Source organism: Takifugu rubripes, chromosome 3 (genome assembly GCF_901000725.2).
Source record: "Takifugu rubripes chromosome 3, fTakRub1.2, whole genome shotgun sequence".
Taxonomy (NCBI): Eukaryota; Metazoa; Chordata; class Actinopteri; order Tetraodontiformes; family Tetraodontidae; genus Takifugu; species Takifugu rubripes.
This window is the reverse complement of record NC_042287.1, coordinates 13,363,132-13,376,305: the sequence shown is the minus strand read 5'-3', so window position 1 is coordinate 13,376,305 and position 13,174 is coordinate 13,363,132. Positions and strand designations below refer to the sequence as shown.

General features: G+C 48.8%; 1 protein-coding gene across 10 annotated transcripts in view; it reads right to left on the bottom strand.

Moving 5' to 3' along the window:
* LOC101062232 (IQ motif and SEC7 domain-containing protein 1) overlaps window positions 1–13,174 on the bottom strand; it is a 63,788-nt gene that overhangs the window by 3,954 nt on the left and 46,660 nt on the right. For 5 of the 10 annotated variants that reach the window (XM_011602563.2, XM_029833669.1, XM_029833672.1 and 2 more), the window contains 12 exons: window positions 7,904–8,183; window positions 6,361–7,640; window positions 5,891–6,052; window positions 5,604–5,726; window positions 4,750–4,916; window positions 4,496–4,635; window positions 3,665–3,694; window positions 2,784–2,909; window positions 2,269–2,374; window positions 1,888–2,049; window positions 1,361–1,537; window positions 67–116 (listed from right to left, as the gene is read on the bottom strand). In XM_011602563.2, the coding sequence (XP_011600865.1) occupies window positions 67–116; window positions 1,361–1,537; window positions 1,888–2,049; window positions 2,269–2,374; window positions 2,784–2,909; window positions 3,665–3,694; window positions 4,496–4,635; window positions 4,750–4,916; window positions 5,604–5,726; window positions 5,891–6,052; window positions 6,361–7,640; window positions 7,904–8,183 (2,803 nt within the window). Of the gene's footprint in view, window positions 1–66; window positions 117–1,360; window positions 1,538–1,887; window positions 2,050–2,268; window positions 2,375–2,783; window positions 2,910–3,664; window positions 3,695–4,495; window positions 4,636–4,749; window positions 4,917–5,603; window positions 5,727–5,890; window positions 6,053–6,360; window positions 7,641–7,903; window positions 8,184–8,490; window positions 8,784–12,674; window positions 12,907–13,174 lie in introns of those variants that run through there. The other 5 variants (XM_029833670.1, XM_029833671.1, XM_011602565.2 and 2 more) reach the window with 5 other exon arrangements.

Sequence of the window (13,174 nt, the reverse complement as noted above, 5' to 3'; positions counted from 1 at the left end):
GGTGTGTTTTGACAGTGCACATCATCACATAGAGAGTAGCTTGGATACCAGCTGCTTCCAACTTACTTCCATATTGCTGTCTAGTGATCCTGCACTGCTGCGACGCCCCCGCTTGCCTGCCCGAGACATGCAATACCACAGATTAGAGATCGACAGCACTCCTTGGTCGACTAGAGACGTACCCGCCACCCGCCAGTCCCGTAGAGGGCATTGCAGTGGGTTGTGACTGCGAGTAAGGTCCAAATATGGGCAGGTATGGGACAAAGCAGGCCTCGGAAGGGGTGGGGGTGGTGGTGGTGGTGGTAACTGTGGCTATTTTCTAGGTAGCTCTGTAAAGCTTTGCAATTTCGAATGCACGGAGAAGCCAATTGTTACCCGAACTTTGCAGCCTCTGTTTGAAATGTGAAGCAGAAGCTAATATACCCCCCCTTTATCTGGGGCCAAGAGTGGCGAAAAGCCAGTCTCAGTTACAGTCACACAGAAGGAGACACATCAAAAGCAATACAGTGGTTGTTGCATATGGGATGTACAGGCATATACAGGTCTGAGGGCAGACGGAGCGCTCTCGCCAGTGTTAGGCACACTCAGCCGATGGCACATGATAACCACAGATAAACAGGAAAATATCTGATGTGTGAGGAAGTAACACGGTAACTACAAATGGGGTGGAGCGTGGCAGGAAAGGAAAAAAAAATGGAAACATTGAACATAAACGACCCCACTAACATGCCACATCCTGCATCAGAAAACAGCGGCGACAGGAGGGCGGAGGGACCGCTGCTCTGACTGACCTACTGCTTCCCGACCATACGGAGGCAGATTCCTGGCTGGATTTCATGGCGTTATCAAGGGAATCACCTGATAACCGTTACCTGTCATGGATGGAATGCGTTCTTGCGTCAGAGATTCGGGGATGGGAAATGACTGAGGCTAACGCCACGACTCGCTGCTCGGCCAGGCCGTGCAGACCGTCGCTAAGCTACGTGACGTATGGTGTTTGAAACCAACACAGGGTTGTCGTGAAATGTCCCCGGACAGAAGAAATAAAACCAAAAAAACCTGATGAGTGTGAAAGGTTAAGCTCAGTTAAAAAAGGGTGATGATAAAAGCATAAATGGAAATGTCGAGGATGGACTACCTGAAATTCTGCACCTTCGCTGAATTTAGCGTGAAGCAGACGGCAAATCTCTCAGAAACAAGGTGGTCAAGTCCAGACTAAACTACCCAATCACGGGTGGATCCAAAAGGGGAGAAGTATGGTGCCATGAAACATTTTGCTATATTTATCCCCTCGATAACGCTGCAGAGAGCTGGAATACAGAGAACCAGCCACTGGAAGTAAAGGGAAGACTGGCTGTACCTGCTTCAGAGAGGTCCCTCAGGGAGCTGCTCAGGGCGCTCCTCTTCAGCCCCTCCCCCATGGCGTAGGTGTCATCCAGACTGGCCCGGTTCATGGTGCCGTTGCCAGCCTCCTTCTTCAGACCGGAGCTCTGGGACATGCTGGGCCTCACCACACCCTTCTGCTTCTCCAGCTCAGCTGCAGGAAGCAGAATAAAGGCTTTATGGAGCTGGGGGGTACAAAAATGACACTACAGGCACTAGAATACAAATCCATTACTACTGTTTTGCTGAAGAAAAGGTGTATTAACATTCCATCAGTACTTCTGCTGCTTCACGCATTCCCACTATGCTTTATTTCCAGGACACAATTCCCATTCCAATGTCAAAGGAAGGAAAGGCTCTCCAACATGTCAGCCATACTGTTAACTGTAAAAGGCCTTCCTGGTAACAGTTGAAATGTAATGAGAACCATGCGTGTTCTACTTCATACAGCCTGTGGTCAACAGAGGGAGCGGGGGTGGGTGGGGGGGGTAATTGGAGGCTTACACTCTATTCTGTACTTCTCCATTTCCTGGACTTCGGCGATGGACTCCCGCAGGTCATCTGTGAACTTTTTGCGGTCCTGGGGGTTAGGCGCATTGAAGTTGATGAGGACTTTGATGTCCGCACCTGGAATGGCCGACGTCAGTCTGATCCCGTTGGGATAATCTGGCGGAGCGGAGAGAGGGGAGGGGGGGTTGCATTTAGACAAGAGGGCACCGATCAAACGCCGCGTTAAAGCACACTGGACAAATCAGTGCGCCGTTCGGAGGGTAAATGTCAGGGCAGCTCATTCCTGCTGCACGTGTTGCTGCTTAATCCAGCCCAGTGGTAAACACTGACAGTGTGTGTGTGTGTGTGGGGGGGGGGGGGGGGACAGTGACTTACACTTACACTGACTCTCAAACAGCATCACTTGCATTCCGTAGAGGGAAAAGGACTGTCTGAAGCTGTACGTCACAGAGTTCTTCTTCTTCTGGAAGATCTTGGTGACCTAAAATAAAGGTAAACATTACTGCACTGTTTGGGAACAATGTGCACATAAATCTAAAGTCAGATTAATCACGAAAATCCCTTTATAAATATTGTATCTCCTCCAACAAGTACACTTAAGAGTCTCACCATGATACTACAGTCGAGTCTAAAGCCAGAATTCTTTTAGTATTACGGTCATTTAAGGGTGGGGGAAAAGCCCATTTTTTGGTTTTTAAAGGCCACCCTCGCACCTCATAGAGATGGTAAGCATTTAACCCACAACCCATAATATATCTGATGGTGGGCTGTACAGAGGTTCATCTAGCAGTATTGTAAATGTAGAGATGTTTTCCTTTCATACACATGCTTGAAGCCAAGCACATATTTGAGCCTGGGGTTAACAGCAGTGGATTTAAGAGGACTTTTACCACGAGGAGGTCGTTGAACAGGAAGATCTCCCGCTGGTGCAGGCCCAGCTTCTGAAGCTTGTTGGGGTCTGGCACTTCAAACAGGCGGCAGTAACAGACCAGTCGGCGATGAGGCAGCGAGAGCACCTACGAGGCCGAGGAAAGAAGTGGCTAAAACTTCAGAGGACACCACGCAGCCAGCGCGCATAGTAACAAGGAACATAAGTCAGCCTCTCCTGATTTACTCCTCGGAGGGTTTGAGCGCATTCTTCGCATCATTTGCGCTGATTCATGGGGCTGTCGGGCGACAGCTCGGTGGCTGCTGTCCAGGGTCGCAGCTAATGATTTCATGCTGGATTAACCCTCTGATTATTTCACTCATTAATGGGAAATGACATTTTAAAGGGAATCACTCAGAGGCCAGACAAGACAAAGGGAAGCACTACATTTTAGGAATTCAATTTCACATTCGAGTCAATTTCAAGATTGTTATGCTAATTTTTCTGCACTTCGAATGTTACTTTTTCATCTTAGTGTCTAACTAAAGCGTTCATTCCTAGGTGACACCTGCCACACTGCCGAATTCCTCCTTTAAAGATTACATTGGGAACTAATTCTCAAAAGCAATAGGGACTGTCATTCTTGGCGTGGAAAGCATTGCTCTGGAATGCCGTGACCCATACCCTGCTGTGCCGAGAGACACGTAAACACGGCAGCGTGATGCCACAAAAGAATTCTGAACTGTGGACTTTGACTGCAGGGGACAGCAACAGCGGGGAGTGTGCGGGTTGTTCAGGTTTCAAGATTAAAGCTTGCAGCTGCACGTGGCGTACAGAGGCAGGTAAATAACACATGAGAAACAAGTGGGTGATGGGTAATTTGCATCTCTTTAGCCTACTTACACATCCGAGGCCGTGATGCAGCGACCCAATCTGAAAGAGAAGAAAAGGCTGATGTTACACATGGCCGCTGCATTGCTGTTGCCCACCTGAAAACGCAATATTTTGTGCATTCTTGGGTCTATTAAAGCAGCTGCGCGGCGCTTCGTGGTTTTGTGTACAGGGCGCGTGTTACGTTCACTGATGCCAGACCTCAGGACTGTGTAATGATGCTCCAATGAAAACAGATCTTCCCCTAGAAACTGATTCCGAGCACCACTAGGTAGTGTAATTATCATGGAGATGAAGCCTAATGTGGTATTTCTGCTGAAGTGTTTTACTGAGAGTCCTCCTGGGCTTTTAATCTCGCAGTTAAACAGCCATGACTGATCATTTGTCAGTACACTGAGGGATATTTGGCAGAACACTCCTTCCATCACACTGGCAACTAATAGAAATGAAATTTGGCTGAGGATGCACTGGCTATTGGCACGTTTAACCTTCACACGTGTGGGAGACACCACCGGCTGCATTAGTTACACAGGTTCATTAAACACACCTTCAACCGTTTCGTCCTCTAAGTGAAATGTATCGTGCTCAGACGTGTCAGAAGGTCAAAGTTTTCCATCAGAAGCATGTTTGACAGCCTTGAAGGCCTCTGTGGTGGTTAAAGTCACCAGCGTGAAGGTCTGGGCACAAGAATTCGGGCCCCTTTCAACTATACCCAAAGCTCCAGTTTTTTTAAAACCTGCTATTTTCTGTATTGTTCATGTTAATTTACAAAGATCTCTGCTAGACTGGGGTCACACTTTAAATGTGTGATGTCATCAATGTCAGACCAAACTGGTAACTCACTGGTTTCTTTCCCACGATGAGCTTTTCCACCTTCTGCACCTGGGAGACGTGGTCTTCGTTGGTTTTGAGCTCCCGCTTGCGGATCCGTTCGTAGATGCCCACCAGGGTCTCTCTGGGGATATCCTCCCCGTCATCCACGCCTGGCACAGAGCGGAGAGTTACGCCACGATAATAATGCAGTACTAGCACACGGCAGCTGGGGAAAATCAGGCAATAGCAGCCTTTTGAACAGTCAATTGTTTGAGTTTCGCTACCTCTCAGGTTTTTGATGAAGTCCTCCAGCTTCATCTTCCTCTCGGGTTTGACGTTGGGGCTGTACATGTCAGTGTTGAGGAGGATGATGGCGAACGCCAGGATGAAGATGGTGTCCGGATTCCTGAACTGCCTCACCACTGTGGGGTTGCAGATGCAGTAGCGCTGGCTGGGGGGGCACAGACAGGAGAAAGTTTTCATACTCAACAAGTCGCTGCCAGGAGTTACTGTAAATATTGTAGCACAATGGCTTCATTATTATTCTTATGGTCGACTTTCGTGGTTTCAGGGGGACTTTGTCAACATCATGTTTGAGTTTTGGGGACTTTTGCCTGCAAAACATCGGGTTCGCAGCAATCAAATATTTAGATCGGCCCTCTGGAGAAAGCAAAAGCAGTTCTTTGTGTCCAACACTTAGCCAGATGGCAGATAAATAAAACCCAGAAGCAACCAAACTGAGTGATATGGCACTTTAAAAACCCCGACTAACATTCTCTACATTTCAATTATTAAATCATAAAAGCAAAATCTGTTGGAAAACTGGTGGCAGCCTCCATCAGCATAAGATTTAAAGTCTCCTTATCTATCCTGAAAGAGGATCTTGGAAGAGTTTTTATCTTTATGTAAATATCACTCTTCTCCACCCTCAAGTGTCCGTAATCTTGTGTGCTGGTCATCAGCGCACCCACTGGATTATCCAGATTTAAGACCAAGGAGCCATCAGAATAAAATCCAGCTCAAAAGCACAGACCCCCCCCCCCCCCACACACACACACACAACGCCTGTTACAATAATCTGTGATCATTCTGGCAGATTTTCTGTGCCCTATTTGTCTTCTCCACAGTGGGATCTAACCTGAAGGCTTCGATGAGCCGCTCCACTTTCTGGGCTTCCCCCTGAACGCGGATGTGATTCTGAAATTTCCTGAGAGCCTCGTCCAGCTCCATGCTCTGGAAGTCCATTTCGTCCACAACACAGCTGCCACAGAAGGAGACAGAACAATGTCGGCATAAGAGAGTTACAGAGAGTAACTGGGAACTCCCCATTTTATTTGTGTTGCAAGTCTTAATGTTTGAATAACTCTTTATTTTGTCCACGCTTCATTGTGGAGATATTCCAGAAATAAAGTCAATGGTTCTTACTCCAGGACATCCCTGTTGAACTGTTTCTGTCGATTGCCGAGAAATTCCCCAATCATCTGCCGGCTCAAGCCCTTCCGCTGCAGAAGGAAGTGCGCCACGCCGACCGGTGTGTCGGGGATGAACCCCCTCTCTGTCAGGTACTGAATGCCTTTTTCGGGCTTCCTGAATCAAACACATAAGTAAAGGTAAGAGGTGAACACACATTTTCCTCATGAGTTACCATTTTTATGAGCTCGATAAGCCAAAAAGCTGTGTGTTGTGTTCAAAGCTCCTCAGTTAGTGTTTGGTTTTAATTTAGTTTCATGAGTAGTCACGAAGCGGATCGTGAGTGACGGCTGGAAGGCTGCCCACACGTGTGGGAAGTCATCACAAAAGCTTCGCTTCTGTGACAAGCTCATAAAGGTCTAAACTCCAGCATCGCCTTCGCTCCCCGCTACCAACATCTGTCGAGCATCTGCTCCGTCACCTACTTGTTGAAGAGGTTCAGGCCGATGCGGTAGTGCCTCTTCCGAATGACGTCGTTGCTGAAGATGGGCGAGTCCCAGCTGTTCCTGGTCTCCTTGTGGTAGGTCTGCTTGCTGAGCGTCTGCTCTCTCAGGCTGTCCCTGGACGAGGACTCCGAGCTGCAGTTAATGGTGTCGTTGGAGTTGGACGTGCTGTTGATGCTGTCGTTGTCCCCGTCCGAGAAGTCCGACTCCGATTTGCTCTGCCGGTTGGCCGAGCCGTTGATGGCGAGGTGGCTTTCCAGCTGCCGGTGCCGGTGGCGCAGAGGCGCGTCGTCGTCACGAGAGGGAGCTCGCGGCGGAGGCCCGTGGAGGATGTGTTTCGGGCTGGCCTGGGACGACGTGACGATGTGGCCGTGGGGCTCGTATGCAGGCGGCCGCTTGACAGAGCTGCGCTCGGAGCGGTCGCTGAGCTCTGCCGAGCTGTCACTGGGAGGTTCGATGGTCAACAGAGGCAGGTGGTCCATTCTGAGACGCTGGTCCTGGCAGTCCAGAGAAGGCGTGCTACGGCAGCTTGTGTCCGTGTCACGACCCTCATCTTTGGGGTCAATGGGCCAGTACTCCTGGGAAGAGTTAACGGATCGTAACCGGAGGTCTGATTCTGTGCTGGACGGCTGTTCCCCTGACCTGGACAGAGCGATGGACGGGGACATGTCCTCCTCGTCTATGAACAGAGTCACATCGCTGTACGAGGCCATTGTTTCATCGTCCAGGCGCCCGCCTCCCCTGCGGTGGGACTTCACCTGATAGGGCATTTCTCGCTCCACTTTACGGCAGCCCATCGCCTCCGGGTCGGTGCCCTCGTCGCCCTGAAGGCTGCGACAGTTCAGTGCATCATCTATCGACTCGGCCAGGGATTTGACCTGCCTGGAAAAAGTGTCCTCCAGCTCCGTGATGGCGTCCGTCAGGTCGCCCTGCGGAGCTGGATGAGAAGCCACGTTGGCCTGATGGTGCACTTCGATATCCCCACATTCTGACTGCACCAGAGACAGCGGAGTGCCGTCCTCTGTCATGGACACCTGTCTTCCCTCGAAGTAGGAACTGTGCACTTTTTCAGGTCCCTCGAACGAGAGCTGCATCCTCATGTTGGAGAGAACAATGCGTCTGGACATGCGGTTCTCAGACATAGAGCTTCTGAGACGTTCAAAGTTCTTGTTCATTTGATACTGCCGGAAGGCTGTCTGGATGGTGCGGGCCGCATGGCGAGTTATGAACCGTCCGCCATATTTACGCTCCAACATCTCCACCTGAACAGGAAATTAAGTTTAATCAAGCAGGCTATTATAGAAATAGGGAAAATAACCTTCTGACCCATACAAATATGTGAATTTATGTCTATTATTAGTATATTCTTATGTTATAATTGACTGTCCATTAGGTGCATATAAAAATATGCTAAATTCAATGGAAATCACACTCAAGCTTAAAACTTTTGCAGCATCAACACCTCCACTTCCACCTGTGTGTCAACACTGGACACATCAGGATCTGACCCTCACATCTAAAATACCTGTTTGTCCTGGAGGTCGGCGGAGAGCTCATAGCTCTCGGACAGCGAGCGCGACCGCTTGATGGCCTCCTCCTCGGCCTGCTTGCGGAGGATGGACTGCGAGTGCTGGAGCTTGGCCCGACGGGGCCGCTGCGGCCCGGGCTGAACCCCCTGGCTGTACAACGGGCTTTCGAATCTGTCGGGGCTGATGGCTGAGCCGTGGGTCACTGGGCCCTGGCCATAGGTGGCTCCCCCGTCCAGGGACGGGCCACTGTCACTGGGCCGTCCATCCCCTTCAACGCTGCAGAACAGAAAAGTAAAAACACGGTGAGGGATTTATGAATGAAGCGTTTGTCCTTGACACAGAATAAACAGTCAGGCACTTGAAAAGTGAAGTGCCATTACTGACCCTGTAACACTCACAGTGTTTAACCTGTGCTTCAATTGTCGCTGCCTAACAGCAGCAACAAACCTGCCCTTTACACAAGAAGACAGCTGCCACAAACACAAGCTCCAAACCTTGGAGTCATCGACCCACTTGCTCGCGCAGGATTACATTTACCGCACCGCGATGATCTCGAAGACGATAAAAACCAGGGGGTACTCACTCACTCTTACATCCCGCAGCACTACACGAGCTCTGCGCTTTGCGAGAAGACAGCGTATGTTCTATAAACTGCCAACTCTTCCTCCAGATCTTGTCCACCATTCTTCCAGTCAAGTCCAGAGTTCACCGGCCGTACAGGAAACCGCCGTTTAAACCGCATTAAGGACCAATCAGTGACCGGTTTCATCATGTTTGCCCAAGTGACAACACGCTTTTCCAATACAAGATTCAAAGTCCAGTTTAGGGTTGGGTGACAGTGCAAATACAGCTCCAGCGGTACCTTTGAAACAGCCGACGTGCATGTTGCACCCGCCTGCTCAGCAACTAACGTCAGACCAACAAGCGTTTCTCCTCCTGCGTATTACAGTCAACTCACTGTTCCTGACACACCCGTTCTGTACACAATCTGCTTCCTTCATCAGAACAGCAGCTAATGCTGAGTGGTACAGAAGCATCAGGGTTTACAAACACAACTCAGGCCTTGCTCTCAACTAAGAGCTTTTATATGTCACAGCACCACGAAGCAGAGCGTGTTTACTCAAGATGGCCAGTCGTAAGTTTACCACAACCTGTAATTCCCCAAAGCCACGTTGAAAGTTTGTATTTGTATTTTGTCTGCATCTTCCTGCTTAAATACTCATCACAACTTCTCTCATCAAGGTCCCCGCCTGGGATAAACTGAAAAACCTTGTCAAACAACGCGTTGCTGTCTATCAATCAAAGAGGAGGGCAGTAGAGATGCTTCACGCGTCAGGTACAAAACAGAGTGGACATTGTGGAGACCAGTAAAATAAATCCTCACACAGCACATTGAAAATCATGCACAACCGCCACTGGGGTGAATCCTCCTCAGCCATCTGCTTTCTGATTGTTTGTTCTACTGCACAAGTCCAACAGTTAATTCAGAAGATTGCTGACTCCAATTATTAACCCATTAAACTGAAAGCTGCGATACGCCCCGACATCTTCCCCCACTGGTGCAGTGGTGGGCGGCATTGTTCTTGAAAGGGCCACAAAGATTTAGCAACGTTTTTGAACTGACCGTTTTTGTGTGGGCACCATCCATGCAGCTTTCTCATTTCTTTCATGTGATTAATTCTGAAAAGTGTCTGAAAGTGTCTCATGATGTCAACTCAAATGGCAAAAAAGCCAGAAGTCAGGCCGCTTCCTTTGTCCTGAACCCCAGTAGAGAGTTACAACTTTTGTCTGTGCGCACCCAGGTCTCCAGCATCGGGGCAGCTAACGTAACCTGAGCGAGCGAGTGTCAAGTTCTGGCCTTCGGTAGTTCTCTAAATGTAATGTAGACATTAAACTCCTGAAACTCAAGCTGGGTAACAATAAAGACAGCTGTGCTTATTCACCAACCTTCCCAAGGAAACTCTGAACGCTGCATTTAGCTGCCAAGTCATTAAATACTCCACAGTGATGTCACCTGACTGGTAGGACTGGGAAAAACAGCTCGAAGGGATGACGATGACGAAGATGATGATGATGATGGGGAAAACAGCATATGTTTTTCAACTTTCTATAAATACTGAATGAGGTTTATATAATGCCGGGGTGAAAGGCGAAGGACGATAGCTGGTGTGACGCCGCTTCCTGTCAGTGACCACACTCGCGCCGAAATATTATCTCACTACATAAGCAGCGTCCGCTCAACGGGGTCTGTTGCTCCGTCTGGCTCCTTATCCACCAGGAGCCTCTCTCAGCTCTGATGTAGGCATGGATAAGCCTGTCAGCTCAGCTGGCAGTGATTTTCAGCTATGGGATTCGGGGATTTGAAGGGCGGGGGGGGCAACCATCTCTTTCACCCTGAAGAAACGGACCTGGACCCCAACCAAGGCCTCAACCAGTTCCATCAGCCGGACCTGGGGGAGAAACATTCCTCTGTTCCGGAAAAGAGGAGTCACAACTACAGGAGTTCTGGGAAGAGAATGAGACTAATGAAGTGCAGGCTGGTGCTACGGAGTTGGGGGGGGGGGGGAGAGAAGACAGAATGGATGACTCCAACTGCTAAACGCTGTCATGTTTTCCCAATTAGTTTCATTGTTTGTGTTCTGAGATCTTTCCATGTCTGTTTACAGCTTCTCTCAAAGGACTTGATCCAAATTCAAATTCAATAAATCTCTTTTATTCATGGCAGTCGATGCCTTAATTACCTCAACTAAGAAACATGGAAGCTGCGTTTGTGCCTTGTTAAAATTTTATTTAATTATCAGCAACATAACGTGGAATAAGAAGAAACAATATATCCTTAGACTTCCTATTACTGGAATTTATGATCAAATGTTTGTTTTTAATTAGTTCCTCACAGGATTATTTGCTTCGAACGTCTCGTTGGTCAAACCGAGGTCTGGTTTTAGTGGAAATGCGACCATGTGTGCGGGAACCCGATAATGGGACTGCTGCTGTCCAGAGGCTCTGAATGATGTCACAATAGATGACGTCATCTATCTTTATGTATGGCATTTTAATAAGTATGAACGCTAACGCTAGTATGACAAATTCATTGATATGTGGTCATAAAATGGAGCAATTATCATGTAGGTGAAAACCTGCAGAAAACGTTGGTGCAACTGACCTTTTCTGTCCACTGAGACTTGCTGGCATTTATTCGTACTTATTAGCAGATAGCTCAATGGTGATGGAATTCCACATGAACTTTAGGCTCATCATTGTACTTTTACGTGTTTGCGTGAGTTTATCTTCCCGCACCGACTCCAGAACATGTGTCCCAGACTCAACACCAGCAGATGTTTTCCTTTCCTCCTCATAGCGGCTCAGACAGCACATAAATACAGATGTACGCGCCGAGCCCTTGCAACACAGATGTGAGGAAATGTTTTCAAAGGGGGTAAAAGTTTAGGAGACCGCGCGGGAACACGTGGATGGTGTCCAGGCCTCTTCAAGGTAAACCTGCCAGTAAACAAACATGGGCCGCTTCAGGACGATAACGGCGCTAATGGACCCTTTTGTAGAGGCTATAAAAAGAAAATGAGAAAGCAGGTTGGGGATTTGTGGAGCGAAAAAAGATGCAAATTAGAGAAATTCTCAAGCCAGCAGACTGTCAGGGTCTCTCCTGAGGGTCTGAAGCAGGAACTAAACAGCCGACTGGAGCCTCAGAACACTTGTTTACACTTGACATTGATGGATACTACTGTATGTTTGATATACAGCTCTGTAATCTGACATCTAATCCAGTCACAAATCAACCCACTTGAAAGCATCAGCCTGTGTGGCTGATTACTAAATGGCTTCCACTCACTTGGCCTGATTGCACTTCAAACATAAACACTGGCATTAAGCTACAAACCGGCCAGCTTGCAGTTGTAACATTACAGAGGCGAATCGCAGAGGGACCTGGAGAATTGTTTACGTCTAGATTGATGACCATTAAGTAGGATAATTTCAGGGTTTGCCATGTCAAACGTCGGAGCTTCAGATTATTCAAAGTGACATGAAGTGAGGGCCTAATTAGCATAGCCGCAAACCAAAGTGACGCCACGTATCCTTGGGACACGGGTGCGGCCATCTTCTGATGGTGATATAACCCGCAGCTGAGGCTGGAGCGCCGCTTAAAAAAATAAAAGCATTTATTCCACCCGAATGCTGTATAAAAATGGATTTAATCAATATAAAAACACTCATGCGGGTGCAGCGAGAGCTCAGACTTTAACAATACTGATAATCTCTTCAACACTGCACTCAGCACCTGTCCATGAGACAGCACGCTAGAAAAAAACAGCCGTGGCCTGGTGAGTGGGAGGGCCACGAAACGCCACAGGAATGCCCTTAAGTTGGGACGGTGGGCTGGTGGAGGCGGGGTTATAACCCAATTTACAGATGTATTCTGTACGGTGAGGCAAGCGCGACATGGCAGCACCAGCGTAAAGTGACTCAGAGAGGTCACATGATCCGTTTTCCATTGTGAGGGAGTTGAAACTTTAGTTCAGGGTCTTCATCGCGTCGCCTGGAGCTTCACAGTTACTCCTGTTGCTGTTGTGCATGTAAACACACCAACGCCAGCCCGTCTCTTTGCTGTATACTAAATAAAGACAAGCATTATGAGCTCCGCGGCGCTCTGGCGTAACTTCACCAGTGACAGAACCCACACACGGAGCACAGACACCCCCAACCCCCAACACACATACATGCAACTCACACGTTTGCCCCCCACCCCCTTACCAGCCATTCAGCTCCAGCTCCATCAGCGACTGGGTCTTCTCTGAATTACACTGCAAACACCACATCATGCCGGACAGCGCGCACCAGACCAGATACTCCAGAACATTAGTGGTCCCCCTCAGCAGTCACTCAGAGCTGCGTCTACAGCAGACCCAGTTCACATGTACTGTCTCCCACCGCTCTTCAGTCCTCACGGAAGCCCCCATTTTTCATGGGAGCCAATGGATGGTCGGAGCTGAGCGGCGGTCTGCTGGCTCTGACAGACAAACACAGCTCTTTCTTATTCCTCTTTCTCCCTCTCTGTCCTCCCAGTGCCGGGCTGGTTTAGTATAAGGGAGGCGGAGGCTAACATACAGGGGAGTGCTGGTTTTGGCCCTGAGCAGTATGGAAGACAGGGGGGGTGGGGTACAAGGAAGGGGGGGTGTAGCTGGACAGAAAGAGAATAAAATGCTTCCTGTAGCGCTGATCAGGCGCAGCAAAGGGCACACAAGTGATGTTTT